Genomic DNA, 19044 nt, shown 5'->3' on the forward strand with positions numbered 1-19044 from the left:
CTTTTCTTTTTTCTTCAATACAGTGCAATAAAAATAAAAACAACACAGCACTGAAGCCAAGCGTCCACAAGACGTCTAAAAAAGTGTTAGTACTGTAGGTTCACGGAGGGCAGAGGACAGCAGAGAGAGAGAGGAGAGGGAGAGAAAGTCACAGCAGAGAAATAAACGAGGACTATTAGCTTGCCAGTCAATGCAGGGAGAAAATAATCTTTGAACAAGATTGAGCAACAGTGGAAGTAATGCACATCACAGTTAGCTTTAAAGACCATAGTAGCATTTGTACTTGCATGTTGTTGATTAAAAGAGAGAAGAAAATCCTGAATGATTGAACAAAAACGAGGACGTTACCACAAACGAACAAACAGCCGACCAATGAAAGGGGATCTGAATGTCAACAGAACAGAAAGAAACTGACGTGTACAGCAGCGCGTTATCTGCCATTGTCCCAGCTCTACACTAAACATGGCTACGCCTCGAAGACTGTTACAGGGGAACGTGATGAAGTGGGCTACATTTTCCCACAAAACCAACTCAAGTGTTCAAACTGTTTCCGATGCATTATGGTGACCTCTGTCCAGATCTTGTGGGATGTTTTTTTTTTTAGTTCCTATCAGACCTGCCAACCCTAGACATTTTAAAGTACCATAACAGCACTGGAGAAGATGAAAATCTGTGTCAGCTGCTCAAGATAGAAAACAGAAGAAAAAAAAAAATTAACTCGGGCTGTATAATATACGTGATGGTGTCTCAAATCAAACAGATAAAACGTCAAGATAACTGAGCATGTGTGGGTGCAGTGTACATCACATGGTAATGATAAGCTTTTACCTGTCCAGTTGTTACATAACCTGTGGCACTAGAGCAACATCTAAACAACAGTCAAAAAAAGAATCTGCAGATTATTATAATTATTATTTTTTCTTTTTACAGTTTTAAGCGGTGATCCAGAATGAAAATCTGCAGAATTTAGCTGCCTTTTTTCTGCTTGGGGTGGACATGTTAACATTCTGAGGTTTTTTATTTATTTATTTTTTATTTCATTTTTTAAAAATTAGCAGAAAGTTCTGTGGAATTCTGCATCCTCAGATTCCATGTGGCCCTGCATTTAAGAAAAGGTGAGCATACAAAAGTAGCTTAAAAAGTAGTGTTTCAGGGCAACTTGTTTATATTTAGTTCACAGCTGCCAACTACTGCTCATCTGTATTTTCCGCCACAGACCATGGTAAGTTAGACCTTATGATCTGCTGAAACAAATGAGTTCCTAATGTTGCCGTTTTGTTTTTAGGTTACACATTGAATCCACACACTTCTTACAAACCATAAAAAAAACACTATTCCAGGCCAAGATAATACTGAGGGTCATATGTCAATTTTATATGTGAAACCATATAAACACTGTTATCGGGCATATCCAACATAAATTAACTAGTTCTCTCTCTTTTTGGAACCAACTGTCTATGTCAAGAAATCCATTTCTGTATTTACGTATTTAAGATCTACGTATTCAGCACAGCCAACAATCAGACCTGATCAGTAACTCTCAAACATTTCTGTTTCCTGTCTTTGCTGCTTTTCCATGTTAAAGTTCGGTAACTTCTGGATGTAATGTGACAACAAATAGCTCACATCATCCTGGCTGCGCAATCATCCATCAGACCACTTTTCTAAAAAACGAAGGAGAAGTAGATCATGCTGGATACCTAGAGTTCCCCAGTTAACATTATACTAAATATTACAGAGAGAACAATAACAGATGCATATCTGCTGAGCACAAAATATGCTAACCATGTTTGTGTAAAGTCCTGCTTGATTGTGGTTGCTTGGTAACACAAGAACACACTTATCTAATGTACGAGAACAGTTTAGTTGGTGTCATCTGACTGAAGAAGTGGAACCACGAATGAGGGTACTATGTGAAAATACATAGATGTGAGAACTTCCTTTATAAATGTCTTAACATAAATGTTTAATACATAATTGCAATAATGTAAGAGCATTCAATTACACTTACGAGAGAGATCTAGTAGTACGTGTTTGTTTATCTTGTACATTTGTTTTTAGCTAACAAAAAGTGCCTTTCTAAAGAAAGATAATTTGGTTAAGGTCCTGTTTGATACTTTTATTTTTAGGAGCAATTCTTCACCAGATTCTTCGAAGCAGATTTTTGTAGATATTTGTTCCCGACCTGCTCTACAGCCTCACGTCTTTGGTATGTTAATGAAGTAATTGCCTTTTTTATTTATTTATTTTCTACTCATAAAATCAGACAGAGTTGTGCGTGTTGATCATTGTTGCGTTCACTATAAGGAAGCTGTTTTGTTGGACCCAGAAATTTCCTAACAGAGCTGCCAAATTTCTGTTTTCTGCAGATGCACTGAAAGTACCTCTGGCGACACATTTGCTATTCTTATTAGCTCAAGGTATGGCAATGGCATAATTCCAAGTGACATGAGCAGCTCACAGAATGCTAGCGTGTGCTCCTGTATAACCGTTATGATTGATAAAGTGCTTCAAAAGGCATAAAACATTGTGTGCTTCTTTTCAGTATAAATACATATTAATTCTTGACTTTCCTGATTTTACCTTGTCCTAACAGGCCAACTCTCAGTCCCAACAAACTTGCTCACTCTGAATGTTGTGCAGGGGGTGTTATGTCCTGCTGTGCCTAAATCAACGTATTAAATTAGCACCTTTATTTGCCAGCTGACTAAAATACTGCACATGTATGAAGCAGCTCAGCTGAGTGTTTTTGGTGTAAAACTGCATACATGGTACACGAAATGTGTACGGGTTGGCAGGAGTCTAATGGCTGATTTCATGATATGAAATGTCAATTTATGTGTGAAAAACACAGTGGAAGGGCAAAAAAAAAAAAAAAGTGCTAATATCTTGAGTTGGCGAGTGGGTGTGAATTGGGGCTCCTTTTGTGCGTTTGTAGGGAGTAGCAGTCGGGAGGTTAAAAAATGTCCTTGGTTGAATTTCAGGCTGGTGATGTTAATGGAGAAAGTCCAGGTTCAACAGATGAGGTCAGTGTCTACCGAGGTTGTTTGTGTGTAAATGATTGTATACATAAATGGCTGTATATGCAATAAACATTTGCCCGTGGGTAAGTACAGTATGTGTGCGCAATGCATTTTAAAGTGGAGCTCTAGGTACTTGACGGTATACATGGGTGCACAGAATGGATGCGCATGTGCGTGTATGTACGGGTTCTACTTAGAAATGTGATTTCGATCTCATCGGCCTTTGCTGTAGCCCGGATAGAACTGGTCAAGCAGCACCTGAAGCGTCACGTTTTGGGTCATGACGTAGTCTTTGCCCAAGTCGTGACGGCAGGCAGGGCAGGTGTACACATCCGCTCGGAACGATCGCTGTAGACAAGTCTGGGAAGAGAGGACGGCATGAGGAATTTTACACACAAATACAAGAAGGGGGATTTTGAGTAGTAGTTGTTTAAAAAATACATCCAGTCAGTACGCACCTTGCAAACATTGTGTGAGCAAATGGTGGTGATGGGTTGGTAGGCCAGCTCCTGGCAGCACACGCACATGAAGATCTGCTCCATCTTCCGCAGGAAATTCTTTATATGTACACAGACAGAAACACATGAAAAGGAATGAAGGTGATAATGGAAGAAAGGAAAAACACACAGAAAAATAGAAATTAGAAATGTTTGTGATACTGTCCTTTTACAGGCTAGATAGCTAATTATCTGCACAGCTGCCGCACATTAAACAGCATGTAAACCTGCAAATGTCACTTTGATCCAGTTAGATGCTGGTATGGTCCTTACTCTCTAAAATCACTGCTAACAACACACTGTCTGCCTGTGACATGTAGCTACAGCTACAGTGTGTTTACTTTGAGATGCCTAGTGAACACAGTGTTGAGGAGTCTGAGATGTGTTAGAATGTCACAGTGTACTGGGATTCATACCGGTCCCTCTTTAAGGTGTCCCATGGCTTCATCCCAGAGTTTCCTGTTGGCTGTGTCCTCCCGGATTAACTGCTGCTGCTGCTGTGACAGATGGAAAGTCTCCTCTATCTTCACCCTTTTAGAGGGAGGCTCCACCGCTGGTGGCGACTCTGGTAAAGACACAGAATTAAGACTGAAAAATGCAAAATGAATGAACATTAAAATTTAAGACGCTGGTGGGATATCAAATATTTACAAGCCATCTTAAAAGAAGTTTCACTGCTCACGCGGTTCTCACCTGTCCTCTTCTCACAAGACTCAGAGATTCATCTGTAAAAGCACCCACCGTTATCGCTGGTTGTCTTCTGCTCTCCATTACTCTGTGGCTCCTCCTCATACACACTGGCCATTGGCTGCTCGTCTTCTTCTTCCTCGTAATTCTCTTCTTTCTCCTTGATCTTGCGTCTCCGTGGCCTCCCTCTCCCGGGATAGTGCTTAGTCCGTCCTCCGCGACCAGGTCGGGCGCAGGCCTCCTTCTTTGTTTTGTTAGCCATGGCCGCTAAGTAGCCGGGTGGGTACTGCAGACAGTGTAGTAAAACACATGAAAAACATACTACACAGTGATTCCCCTAGGATTTTTTTCGGGGAAATGATTCAATCTACTGTCAGCTGTTATCAGAGGACGCAGGTGAGGGAAACAAGAAATAGAGAAAGAAACTCTCAAAATTAAACTGCAAATACGCTCATTCACAGTCATTTTGTGTGATCAGTTTAATTCAAAAGAAATATAGACACTTTATGATCCATTTCCGTGTATAACACACCTAGCAAAAAAATATATAAATAGAAGACCGTCCTATTTTTACGCTCCGGAGCATACGCGCTGCTCTCGTGCCCAGTGTAGCCAGTTTTATTGATTACAGTGAAAGCATAGTGTTGGAACGTCTGTTCCGCATCCGTTACGCATGCAATGTAGCCTGCCTAAGTTAAAATGAATTGAACTTTTATGGTGAAAAACAAGAAGACAAAACAACAAGAATTACCTGTATAGGTGAAAACAGCTTTATCTCAAGCATATATAACATAATTATAGAATTTTGTCATTCTTTCAGGGGGGGCGGGAGGTAGTTTTGGGGAGGCAGGCCACCCCCCTAAAACAATGGTAGGGGAAACACTGCTACATATATACAGCATGCATATATACACTGTCTTAACAGTTCTTTTATATCCTAGAGATGCATTAGTCGATATCTGTAGTGTCTATACAGTAAAATACACACACAGACACACAAACCTGAACAGCAAGGCCAAGTTTTTCGATCCTCTCCAGTCCTTCAGGTGTCCATGGTGCTGGTTCCAAATCATCCCGTCTCAGGAGGTACCGCCACACCAGGTAACCACACTTGCCAATCTCTGGCCAGTACTTTACCACCTAAAATGCACACATTACACACCAGAATAACATTAAATACTGCTGTGCTTCCCTACATTTCAGACATGGTACGCTAACACTGTTGCCCGTCCATATTTGTAAAGGCGTCTTTGTATGTTAAGTGGCTTTACTTGAAGTGAGCAGATCTGTTTTAGACTACAAAATAATAAAAACAAAAATGCGTACCTTGTAAATACCATCGTAGCGATTTCCCTCCTCAGGAGCATATTTGCTGATGCGTCGACCTTTGGAACTGCGCACTACTCTCACTGGCTTTCCTGCCCGCCAGTTCCTAGACTCTGCCCCATCTTTGTCATTCAGAGGTGCATCACAGTTTAAGGCCAATGCCCTGCAGGAGTCAGGATCCAAGAGTTATAAAGACAAGAGAATTATGTTCATCAAGTCTGACTAAGGATTAGGAATGTTGATGAAAAGTCAGTTACTGATTGTTAAGAAGTTTTTCATTCTAGCTATATCTTATCTAAAAAAAAAAAACTGTAGAAAAACATGATGGCTTTCCATTTATCTTGATGTGTCGTACCTGTTCATGTGTGTCAGGGTCTGGTCAAAAGAGTGCTCTCCGATCCGTTTGTTTCCTGAGAGGTCACGACCCCCACTGCCTGTGTAGGTGAACTCATCTCCCCGGTCCTACAGCAGGTCATTGTAACCATAACAAAGTGGTCAGCATATTCACATAAAATCCCCCTACTTCATACATGACTCTCTAAATCTACCAGAGTAACAATAGAGAAGGAGAATAATAAACATTTGGTGAAAAAATACAAATAACCCACCACTTCATCCTCAAAGCCCCCAGCCAACACCAGCGAATAGGAGCCATCGTTACTGCGCCCGTGGATACCACCAACATGCGGCCTGTGAACACCTGCCTCACTCACCTGAAGTGGACAGAGGAAAGCCATTGATGATATGGGCATATTACAGAAAGATATGACAATACAATCCATAATGTCATAATATTGAGAGTTAAGTATAGGATGAGACACCACAAATTGCTTTACCACTAGTCAGAGTTTCCCCAATTCATTTGTGATGCACTGTACAAACGGCTAACCTGAACTCGGAATTTCCAGGTGGCTCCAACAGGAATGCCGGGTATGGGTCCATAGTGGTTCGAAGGAACAATTGTGCACTCCTTGGTACGTCCCACACAGGCCATACCCTACAATCACATAAAGGATGACAACAAAGAATGTAAGCTGCATGCACAGAAATACAATAGCACGTCCTCATGAGTGCAAATGCCTTTAGATCACATGTAAATAGTGTGTAGGAGCAGAGCTGCTGATGTGTATTACTGTACATTCAGAAAATCATCAGAATTCCATTGAGGAGGTACACAGGATTTCAAAAGTGAGAAGACAAAGAAAGACGTATTTAATTTTAAGGGTTATAAAATTGCAAGAATAAATGCTGTGTGACTCACAGCACTTAAATATGCCCAAACACACAAGCCAGACTGTTTTCAATTAGTCCACAGAGAAAGGGAGCATTCTGGTAAAGAAACAAGTTATTTTCCGTTGGCAGTTCCAGGAAAGTGGCTAAGTCATGCTTAATGGCATTGTTCACATTACACCATGGAGCAGAGCGTCAGGGAGACAGCCAGGCCAGGATGGAACTGAGCCACACAATATCTCAAAGTGTTGCCATGAGAAGACTCTGAAGAGATTTTGAGGACACATATTTAACAGTATGCTTAAAACAGATGTTTTTTTGTTGTTTTTTTTAAACCATTTTAAATACATGTCAGCAGTCTTCTTCTGTCTCATTTTGAGCCTCAGAAGCTAGCATGAGATCATTTTAGTTTTTGCCAAGTAAAGTCAAAATATAATTTTGAGCTTGTGAGAAAAAAAAAAAAGTTAATTAGTCATGTTTATTTGAAAAGAGCTTGATAATTAAGAACACATCAATATTTATTAAAGTGCTATGACTTAAACCAACATTAATAATCACCTCTGGAGGCCTGGTCTAACATTAAGTAGATATTAAGTATATAAGTATTATTGACTGGATCAAAAACTTCTGATCGTTTGATTTGAAGAAAGAAAAGAGCTGTTTCTAACTCAAGCAGTATTAAACAGCTTCAAAGGAGGTCCATTCACAGGTCACTCTTCACATGAAGCAAACCATTTATCTTTGATCAAGAAAAAGACAACACACAGAGCAGATTACTTACTCACACAAAATATTAAAACAAACCAGTTTGGAGGAAGTAAATGGAAAGTAAATTAGTGTGTTATGCATGAACAATGCACTTAATGGATGAATCAATTAATGAATGACTCTCCCAAACCTTTGCTGCTGGGGGGGTGTACTATAAGAACTATATGTTAAAAAACTACTTAAACTTATGCCGCGTTCTATTTACCTCAGAAATCGTTTTTTACGGAGGTCAAAGTCGGAAACACGCCCCCTGACCTCGTATTTACGAGCTCGGAATTCGTACAACCTCGCAGTAGCCCGAGTTCAAAATCCAACATGGCTGCCCCCTGTATCAACAGTTGTGAAAGCTGCAGTAACAAAGTTATAAGCACTTCTGTCTCATTTGTGTCTCACTAAATCAGTAGTTCACACAGGCATGTCTAACTTCTATCTGTGGACATGTTGTTACGCTGTTTGCATGCACAAAAAAACGGCGTAATGCGTTGTCATCAACTGGTTGCTAACAATAGCTAACCGGACTAGAGCTAATGAAAACAATGAAAATCCGACTTTTAAGTAGAACGCATTCAACTCGGGTCGACGTCATTACCAGTTGCGGGTTCCGAGTTCCAAGGTAAATAGAACGCGGCATTACTTTACAGCTCTGGAAGATTTTTCTGCAGCATTTATATGTAAATATAATTTAAACATTATATACTAGAAAATACAATGCATTTGAACCCTAAAGAAGAGGTCTTGTTCTTCTTTTAAGTAATTTTAAAGACTTTGAATTGTGTTGTGAAAAGTGTTACAAACTCAAATAGCCATTCGGTGCTCAAAGATTCTGTCTAGGCAAGGCAAGGCAGCCAAAAGGCCAGTCTCACATAGGAAAATGTAGCTTTTCAAAAATATATGTCATATGTTTTTTATTATCACGTATTCTCAGCAATCTGGTAGTGATGTGATATATTTTTTTATTTTAAATTAAATGCTTGTGGCAGGTGTTACAGTGTAAATCTGATAATGAAAATGCTGCTTCTTCTATTTGTTGTCCGGAGCATGTGCAGGATTCTTGAGCCTACATGTGCCCACTAATTGCAGACGTTTGGAAAATCAATCTGGAAAGTTAATGCTGCTGAATACTTTTTTCATATTTATATAAATATTCTTTGCACCTTCAAGGCAATTTGATGAGGAACCACAGGCCTTCCGGTGTGTGTGTGTGTGTGTGTGTACCTTTGGGTGCCCTTGGGTCTCACCTTTCCCCAGTCCCTTTGACTCTCAGTTGTTGCCGAAGGCATCTTGGCTTTCTTCTTGCTGGCTTTGAGTTTCTCCCCAGCTTTGACAACCTCACTGGTGTCGTTCTTACAGGTGGGACAGTACCTGGCAGAATGAGAGGCAATCATTTCTGTCGATGTGTGTGTATGTGCGTGTGTGATAAGAGCAGCTACAAAGCTTTTACCCAAATTAGCCAGAAGGCAAAGACACTGGAATCTGGTAACAAGTGCCCTAAAGAGAGATGTTGCACTGACTTAAACATTTCAATTCGACGAATACCAGAAAGATGCAACAAAAAAAGTGGTTAAGAAATGCTGCCAGTCAATTTCATGTTTAGCTTTTTGCTGGTTTAGTTCCATTAAGCAATACACAGAAATGGAGGGTGGGATCTTACTCTCAGTAAAAACAAAATAAAAAAAATCCACACCCTCATTTCTGTTTGGCAGATAAACATTTGAAGCCACTGCAATAGATAAACTCACACCTGCATTATGTAATTATTTTGATTTTAACCTCAATCACCACTTAATTACTATTTGAATGCACCAGCTCATACTGAACACCATTAATCAACCTTCTTTAATTGATTGTGAAGTGCAGGATGTTGTGACTAATTGCTGAGCTACACTCTCTCTCTCACCAGTCCTCGTCATCCGGGATGGTGGCCAGCGGCGGGTTGAGGCAGTAGATGTGGAACGCCATGTTACACTCGTCACACAGCAGCTGCATGTGAGCATCCTGCTTGCCGCCACACACACAGCAGGAGCAGAAGCGACACTCTGCTTCGGGGTCAGCCTTGCAGTGCTTGCACTCCGGTCCGCTCTTCCCTGGAAGAAGGAAACAATCATACCTGCATGCACACGTACTTGAAGATGGTCTTATGGTATGGCCGCTCTAATATATACCTTCAAAGAAATTATGTACATGTTTTGCCACTATTTTCACTCGGTGTGCATGAGTGTGTGTGTGGTCTGGTGCATACGTTTAAATTGTCCATCTGAGGCTGAGAGTGCACGAGCTCCTGGTTTTTCCACCTGGTAGATTTCATCCAGAAAATGAACTTTACAATCCCCGATTATATCTCCAGGACCCCTGGTGGGAGGGTGAGAATCAATAGAGAGAGAAAAAGAGAGAGAGAGAGAGAGAGAGAGAGAGAGAGAGAGAGAGAGAGAGAGAGAGAGAGAGAGAGATGTGTGTAAGAAAAATCAGAGAGGAAGATGAAAAGTTGTGTTACTGAGTGTGTTACAGAGAGATGGAAAGAAGTCACAAATACAAATGTTACACTTTATCTTGGTAAGCAACAAAAACAATAATTGGCCAAGCAGATATTCTAATGAAGACAACCCCCCTATGCCCAACGCATCACCCTCCCACCTAGGAAGGAAGATCCTCACCCCAGGAGGATCTTGACTCGGAGCTCCTTGTTGGTACGGGAGGCTTGGTTGAGGGTCTGAACCTCAGCGTCAAACCAGAAGCCCCTCTCATCTGGTGTCTCCATATTGTAGTTGACCATCACATGCATGCCCACCTGGAGCTGGTCCCACCGCAGCAGGGTCCTGGCACGGGGCCGCACATCCACCGGTCGCATCTCAACCACACCGTTCTCTGGGTAACTGGAGAAGAACGAAGAGAAGCAAGAGGGGTTGAGGTTTATGAAATCTGTATGCCTGCACCTCGGTTTTCACACGGTTGTCTTATCTACTCAAAATACAGTCCTTCGGAGGTTAATGGTTACATACACTTGCATACATGTTTCTTTTCTTCAAAGATCAGGTTTTTGTATAAAATGCATTTCATGACAGCCACATTTCTCACCCAGCCCACATGTTGTTGGGAATTTAAAAGTGTTCACTTCTTCATACCTTAGCTACATGGGCCATGGGTAGGGCTGAGCTACCACTGAGCACTTCAATCAATTGACATCAATTGCATTTTAATGGTTAAAAGAGTAAATCCTCGGAGAACAAAATTGAACGGTGTAAAAATCCCCAGCAAAAAACAGCTAGTCAGAACAGTGTGTTCTGTAAAAAATAGATGGCTGTGAATATTAACTATTAAACTGCTCAATACATTAAGGCACAGACTGTTCCATTGATAAGTAATATAGGCCTCTGTGCAAGTTCACAGAAGCTCACACAAGCACACAGGGGCAAAAAATGTAATACATTTGGATTATGCACATAAAACCAAATGCTGATTTTAAGAAACTCGCATTACAGACCTATATGAGTTTACTCAAATGTGAATTTAGACCTATGATTTACCTTCATCTGTCTAACACCTAAGATAGTGGTGGTTTTGGAGCAAAGAATTATGCAGTGACGAAAGGTGAGGTGTCTAAAGATGACCGACAGCAAAGAAACAAATATGTAGCAATGGCAGGATTAGGATGAACAAAACATCCACATATCTTTACGGTTTTATATATTTAATGTTGTCTCTTTTGAAGGTTTGTCTCAAACTTCGCTGATGACTACATGAATGCATCATATGATGATATATGAGCAACAGTATTTCGTCGGGGTGTAACCCAGAATAAATTGAAGAATCTGACTTGTTTAGGAGTTTTGAGATTATTAATTCCTTCTAACAATAATGCCAGTCTAGCCATTTTGACGTCAACATGAGGTTGCCAGGCAACTAACAAAGACTACAGAAAGTCGCAGCCTCCGGCCAAGAAATAGTCTGGCACATAACCCCCGTAAAACCACAACGTGCTGTTTTTACACCTTGATTTTTAGACAGATAAACAAATGAGTAACCTTTAGAGGTGTAAGTAGGCAGATTTAGTTACATCTGGACAGAGCCAAGCATTCCCCTTGTTTAGTCTTTGTGCTAAGCTAATAGCTATCTAGCTTCACATTTACCATACAGACATTAGACTGGTATGAATTCAGAACTATGAACTAAGACTAGACAACAATACACAATAATTACATTTTATCAGGAAAACCAGTAGCACATTTTGTACAACTCAAAATGTTCCTCCTTTGCCCAAAGAAGATCTGAACAAGTTTAAATTGTTTTCTTTTCTAGCAAACTTTGAGTAGAGAGGTTAACTGCCCAGGTTCCTGCTTGCCAATCATCATTAGCTGTAGGGATCAAGCCGGACTCAAAGATGAATTGCCAACATCCATTATGCTTACAGATGAACAATGTGTTAGCACTGAAGTTTAACTGCACAACAGCCTGCACACTCAGGTTCGCTTGCACAGTGGGAGGTGAAGGTGGAAGAAGAAAAATGTTTGCATGAGCGAACACTCACTGTGTGTGTGTGTGTGTGTGTGTGTGTGTGTGTGTGTGTGTGTGTGTGAGATACAGTAAGAGCAGCTACAAAGCTTTTACCCAAATTAGCCAGAAGGCAAAGACGCTGAAATCTGGTAACAAGTGCCCTAAAGAGAGATGTTGCACCGACTTTAACATTTAAATTTAACAAATACCAGAAAGATGCAACAAAAAAGTGGTTAAGAAATGCTGTCAGTCAATTTCATGTTTAGCTTTTTGCTGGTTTAGTTCCATTAAGCAATACGTGCAATACACAGAAATGGAGGGTGGGATGATACTCTCAGTAAAAATAAATGTTAAAAAAAATCCACACCCTCATTTCTGTTTGGCAGAGAAACATTTGAAGCCGCTGCAATAGATAAACTCACACCTGCATTATGTAATTATTTTATATTGATTTTAACCTCAATCACCACTTAATTACTACTTGAATGTACTTCAGCTCATACTGGACACCATTAATCAACCTTCTTTAATTGATTGTGAAGTGCAGTGTGTGTGTTTTTGAAGGAAACCGGAGTCTAAACTGGGTACTTTCTCAGACAGTCTGCACTGAAACAGTACCAATGATACCCATGAATTAACTTAAATACCAGACATTTGAAGATTTGATCCTGTCCAAATATGCACTACTTATGCTGTACTTTCTTACTGACAAGGCTATGTTGCATATTTTAAGCCATTGTAAATCAACAGGAGAAGGCCTACAGAGTGCAAGAGTAGCACACAACTAGCGTACTCCCAGGAAGAGGAGGCCGGGGCACAGTGTAGGGTTTTTAGAGGCAAGGGATTACTGCAGTTTTGGGTGGGGTGAATACAATACAAGCAATACACACACCAACATGCAAGTGTACACACACACACACACACACACACACACACACACACACACACACACACACACACACACACACACACACACACACACACACACACACACACACACACACACACACACACACACACACCTTAGAGCACAATGGGACTCAGCATGAACAGAAGGGGGAACACGGAGCAACACAAGGGGAGCAGAAGTACCGGAGTTTAAGACCTCATAAGCTCACACTCCCTCCACTGTTGTACACTGGCCCTACTTTAGACCCTAGAACATCCACCAACGGAGGCAATAGATAAATTAATAATAATTTAAAATAAAATATTGCAAAGTCAAAAACCTTACAGAAGCCTGATGTAATATGAAATAAACAATAACATTTTATTTAGTCAGTGCGGACATTTAGGGACCGACACTGACTGCGACAGTAGAGTATGATTTAATTATAGACATGTAAGGCAACAGAATCTCATAATGGATGCATTACAATCATCTTAATGGGGAAACATGACTGTCCACTGTCTCGGATCTATTAAACAGGTCCTGCATTGTGATACATGCATTAAAAAGCCTGTGCTAGTTTTGTCTAGGTTGTTCTTTCCTGCATCTGACAAAACATGCATGCATGTTGTAGTAATATATTAGGATATTACTACCTGGGATTCTTTAGATTTTATTTTTACCCAATTACTAACTGATTCAAAACTATGACTCCAATTCAGATTTGGGCAAAGTACAACTGTAAACTAAATTTCTTCTAAATTTCTGTTCAGACCAGATATACAACGACCAGAAGAACAGAAAACACTGCTCTGTAATGTGTGGGAACATTTTGGCCCCCAAAACAGCTGGCAGACATTTTGGCAGTGATTCAACAAGAGACATCAGTACTTTATGGTTGATGGGTAGAGGGAGGCTACCATCTATGGATGTTGCTTTCAAGGACATCCCAAATATGCGGTGTGTGGTGGCCACGCCATTAATCTCATTTGACCTCAATGTCCCTTAAACCATTTCTGAACAATATGCAATAAAATGCCCCCTTGTGCAATTAAATAGGCTACCTTTAGAGGTTTTTCTGCTACAACCTTACTTGATCAAGTATGACCATTCGTTTATGGTGGTTTACTCATTCTAAATGACCTAAAACCTCATTTAGCCTTTCTGTACTGCAATTTCTTGTTACTTATCGTCTACATATACACCAATACATATATCGCCATATATCTGAAAAAAGCTAATATCTGTCAATTTGTCGGCCGGGCTTTAATGAAGGCATTTATGTAGCAAAGTGCCCGAGTACTCATTAAAACGAAATGCTTATCTGCAGCAAAACATATTGACCTCAATACAAAAGGATTTGTTTTTGTATAAAATATTCACTCACACAGCTCAATAAAATGATATCATTAAGAAACGTGTCTTGGTAGTTCTGATAAAAATTCTTGCAAACTCTCAAACCTCTACTACACTCTTGACTCTTAAGTAAAATGCATGATCGTTTGGTCCTTCAGGCCATACTGCTTTCTTAAGCAACACGACACACTGTTTTCCTCTGAAACACTGCTAGTTATTCCACCTGCAAATATCACACACCTAAAATAAGTGTCCCTGCAGTTGTGGGAAGAAGGAAAAAACACTTTCAGGCGCAGAGGAGGTAAACAAGAAACCAAAATCACATCAACACTCTTATTAATGCATAATGCACCTATTTCATCAGTAGTGAAATAAAGACAACATGACTTATCTAGCTCTTACAGTCTCTTCTGTTATGAAACCATCATTAGCGCTTTGTGTGCTTAGCTGAGGTCCCTGTAAAGAGGGAGAAAGGGAACAGAGGTAATGAGAAATGCTCAATTTGCTGATAAGCAGGCAAGTTAGAAATACTCTGACACTAAACAAGCTAAATATAATTGCTTCAACAGAAGTAAGGAAAATTGACTACAGTCTTACTTAACCTCCGCTTTGTTAGTAATTGAAGCCAAAATGTAAAGCTGCAACTTGCAATGTTTCTTAATTACTTGAATCTTAGGTAGAGAAATTTTAAAGTTTATTCATGTGACAGACATCCAAAGACAAATTCAGGTATTAAAAAGGCCAATTTTCAGATTTTCTACCTGAATCCTATTATTCTAATGTAACAGCAGAAATCTCTCCAACTCACTCCAATCTCCATTTCCCCCGAAATCCATGTAAGCTAACATACACATCGTAGGCATTACCTAATTGTAGTGTATGAGGCAACACTAGAGCCTGAAGAATGTTTTTTTAAGCTTAAGACATACATATTTGATGGTAAAAACAATCTGATAACATCATGTTTATTGTTATACAAAAGCAAGTAACGTACTAGTTTATTTTTATTTATTAAAAAGGTGCTTTAAGCGATGTTGGGTGATGTCACTTCTTGTTGACGTTCGAAGTATTGTCAAACAAAACGGAGGCTAGCTCATCCCGTCCCCTCCCCCTCCCTTCCGAGGAGCCTCTCGCTGCAGTCTACGGGAAGGCTTGACATCAAGCCCCGCCCACATCCAAGTCAGCCATTTTTGTTTTGGCCTACGTCACTCCCCATACGCTCAAGCGGACCAAGACAGCCTGGTAGCGAAGCTGATATAGCCTCTTGTTTCACATTAGATGATAGAAACTGATGTAGGCTAAACACAAACGACATTTCATGCAACAACAGTTAACTGTAATTGGGCCCGTGTACTTTTTCGTTCATTTGATTTCGAAACAAAAAGAGTGGTTCGGAGATAACCTAAGACTGCTCCGGTGAAAGCCTTGTTTTCATGAGCTTCTGGGGCTAGCTGCTAACTAGCTTGAAAGCTAACATCTAATGGCAGGCAGGTTGCTAATTAGCCAATGCTAAAAAGTATAAAAGTACTAGTTTCCCCTGCTTTCTATCAATATTCCTCTGTATTGGTCTCTTGGTGTAGTTTGCTTACATGCTCATGGACATGTAAATTAACTGTTTGCGTGCTAGCTAAGTCAATGGTCAACACCTTTTATATTGTAACGTGAAAGCTTAAGTGGCGTTAGCTTCAGCTAAACCACAGCCGCAAATTGCACTGCCGTTAAAATGCTCCTTCGACCCTTGGATATAACGGTAATCACGTTACGATTTTACTATGTGTGTTCGACCTTTTGAAATACTTAGATTAGGTGTGTTACTGTGCAGGTCATTGAGTGAAGCCGAATATCCAAGGAGCATCTCGCATGATTGTGAATTCTACTGAACCAGACTGAGAGACCATTTAAAGGCTCAGGAACCCTTTGCAGGTGTTTTGGATTAATCAGCTGATTAGAGTGGGACACTTTGAGCCTACTATATTGAACCTTTTCACAATATAAAAATTTTCTGATGGTTTTCATCAGTTGGTGATGGCGCAGTGGATATCACACATGCCTTTGGTGTGGGAGACCGGGGTTCGATTCCCACTGCGATACATCAACCAATGTGTCCCTGAGCAAGACACTTAACCCCTAGTTGCTCCAGAGGCGTGTGACCTCTGATATATATAGCAATTGTAAGTCGCTTTGGACAAAAGCGTCAGCTAAATGACATAATGTAATGTAATTTTCATAAACTATAAGACATAATCATCAAAATTATAACAAATACAGGCTTGAAATATCGCATTTTGCATGTAATAAATCTGTATAATATATTTATTTTACCTTGATGTCAAGCCCCGCCTTCCCGCAGGCTGCAGCGAGATGCACTTGTCCCTTCCGCGCACTAACCCCCACCCCCAAATCCTTCTTGTCGGTTATTGGCTGGAACACTGTTTGTTATGTTTCGTGGTGCAGAGGCCTGTACTACGAAGCAAGATTTGGCGTTAATGGGGTAACTTCAGGTTCAACCCAGAGTTTTGTGTATCACGAAGGTGGATCACTTGTTACTGGGTTAAATCGCCGTTGTAACTTATGCTGAACACCTAACCTGCTCGGAAGCAGGTTACGTTGGAGATTAGAGATCAACCGGTGTAAAAGCACCGCCTACTGACCAATCAATACTTGATTGATAACGGCGTCACCGTTCTTAGAAGATCAGGGGGAGCTCGGTGTGCGGAGAGAGAGAGGTGCGCTCATAAAAGTTAAAACATTTAGAGACCGATAACCCCGTTAACATTTTTATGAAAGATATAGATTTTCAGATGAGGGAATTACGTATAGGCTATTTGTCGTCTTCTTGAGCTGTATGGTGCCAATGCGCACACAGGTTTGAATTATGTTTTTATATTTTTTATTTGTTCTCACAATCGCTTCCACTGCCAGGGTTGCAACTGAAATAATAGGCTAAAGCAACGACAGTTTATGAAAAGCACAAGTGTAATTATGGTCAGATCTTGTGCCTGACTGATGGGGAAGTGATATTGATAAGCGTTGGGATTTACGCATTTACAGCGTCAGCTTTTTTTGCTGGCTTTCCTTCCTGTTTTAGGAAGCAGCAATTGTATTGCGTTTTGCCTATAAAATTGTGTCTGTGTTCTTCATATTGATGTAGAATTATAGTTTGCTCTTCTTATGTAAAATATGCGGCTCTGGTAGATGTTTGTGATTGGTCATGCTGTGCAAACACCGCCTCTTTTATGTGAACGTGCACGGCGCTGGATTGGGAAACCCTGGGTTGATTGAACTAGTTGTAAACCGTCGTGACACCGTTTATGCGGGACAGCGGTTGTTAGGTTAGGTGAAGCCGGGTAACTGAAATAAATCCAGGGCATGTTGATCTTGATTTGTAGTACAGGCCTCAGGTTGGCGCACTTTGTTTTTGTTGCCGTTTGCGGAGCCTGGGCTGTCTACAGAGACGGGTTTTTTTTTGTTTTTTTTTACAGTGTGTTCAGGGGACAGGCAGCTAGCGGATTTTGAGGAGATGTTTGCTGTATGTGACAAAAAATGTTGTAGCCTAAAAAAGTGTGACATCACTTAGAGCATCTTTAAAAATATTTTTGAGGAAATGATTTCTCAAATTTGGTTATTAAATCCATTTAGTGTAGAATTTAAAATGTAGAAGTTATTAACTGCATGGTGATCACACAGTTGTGAGATATGTAATGAGGCAGGGTCTTACACAGTTGACCAATAGGCCTTTTTCATAGCAGTGACTTGTCAAAGTAGGAAAAGCAAAGCTGTTACTAATAATAACAATCAGTCATCATTAATTCTATTAAATTCACCTGTGCCATTTCTACTTTAACAGGTCAAAATGTCCTCTGTGAAAATGCCTATAAACCACCATGCCAAAGACTGCAGTCACACTAAACATGACCCTAAATGTGCTCAGACCCATAGAACTGTAATTAAACAATGCCAGCCATCTTGTATTTTGGTACTACTCATCAAACAATGACTGCTCTGTGTAGAAATGGAGATGGAGAGTGGGCGAGCGAGAAAGAGAAACTAAACTGAAATTAAACTTTATTTCATTGTCACTTATTAACTGCAGCAAATAAATCTCTCTCAGCTGCACACAGATAGCAACTGTGCTCCGATAAGGGCAGGCCAACCGCCACAGCTTTAGATACTGGTAAGATCTCTTCCATTGCATATGTCGATCCTGGCTAATTAGAAGACAGAGCCCATTTAAGAAGCGCTTAAGCCTCTCTTTTTAAGCAAAACCTTCCCAAAACGCCAATTTTAGTTTATACAGCTATCTGGACTATCCATCTGTATTTCTCACATGAGGTGAAGAGCTCCAGATGGCAATACGCCTTTTTGTTACTTGCTATTGTAAAAAAGCACAGGTGTGTTACTAATAACATTGACAATGGCCACATTATATTCAAGGGTTCTAGTAAACCAGACAGTGTGACAATGAGCCAGCATGCACAATACCAGGACCCTAAAACTGAAGCAGCTAAATGGAATTAATTCAGCAGTTATCAATTTTACTATTTACACCTGTGCCTTTCCTACTGTGACATGTGAAATTGGTTTCCATGGGACCATACTAATAACCCAACATGTGGATACTGAACACTCGTCTGGATGTTGTCAGGGACTAATCCTGTTGTGTAGTGGTTGCAGTACGGTTAAGTAATAGAGCAAATTATATAAACCAAAATTTTAACCAGACATTAATTTTATTCAAATTTCCATATTGCAAATATAATGGTCTACTTGAAAGCTACAT

The 19044-nt window shown here is 40.3% G+C and overlaps 1 protein-coding gene across 2 annotated transcripts in view; it reads right to left on the reverse strand.

The window, feature by feature from the left end:
- Positions 1 to 556: 556 nt before the first annotated feature.
- Positions 557 to 19044, reverse strand: part of LOC120545527 (E3 ubiquitin-protein ligase UHRF2-like) — a 35425-nt gene continuing 16937 nt past the window's right edge. Inside the window, exons 4-16 of one of the 2 annotated variants that reach the window (XM_039779927.1) lie at positions 10183 to 10401; positions 9771 to 9880; positions 9429 to 9615; positions 8770 to 8893; positions 6423 to 6530; positions 6142 to 6246; positions 5889 to 5995; positions 5534 to 5696; positions 5210 to 5347; positions 4262 to 4493; positions 3937 to 4085; positions 3482 to 3580; positions 557 to 3383 (exon numbers count right to left, since the gene is read on the reverse strand). In XM_039779927.1, coding sequence (XP_039635861.1) covers positions 3237 to 3383; positions 3482 to 3580; positions 3937 to 4085; positions 4262 to 4493; positions 5210 to 5347; positions 5534 to 5696; positions 5889 to 5995; positions 6142 to 6246; positions 6423 to 6530; positions 8770 to 8893; positions 9429 to 9615; positions 9771 to 9880; positions 10183 to 10401 — 1888 coding nt within the window. In that variant the 3' untranslated portion in view covers positions 557 to 3236. The remainder of the gene's footprint in view (positions 3384 to 3481; positions 3581 to 3936; positions 4086 to 4261; positions 4494 to 5209; positions 5348 to 5533; positions 5697 to 5888; positions 5996 to 6141; positions 6247 to 6422; positions 6531 to 8769; positions 8894 to 9428; positions 9616 to 9770; positions 9881 to 10182; positions 10402 to 19044) is intronic. The other variant, XM_039779928.1, reaches the window with a different exon arrangement.

The sequence above is a fragment of the Perca fluviatilis genome, chromosome 17, assembly GCF_010015445.1.
Source record: "Perca fluviatilis chromosome 17, GENO_Pfluv_1.0, whole genome shotgun sequence".
NCBI classification, from domain to species: Eukaryota; Metazoa; Chordata; class Actinopteri; order Perciformes; family Percidae; genus Perca; species Perca fluviatilis.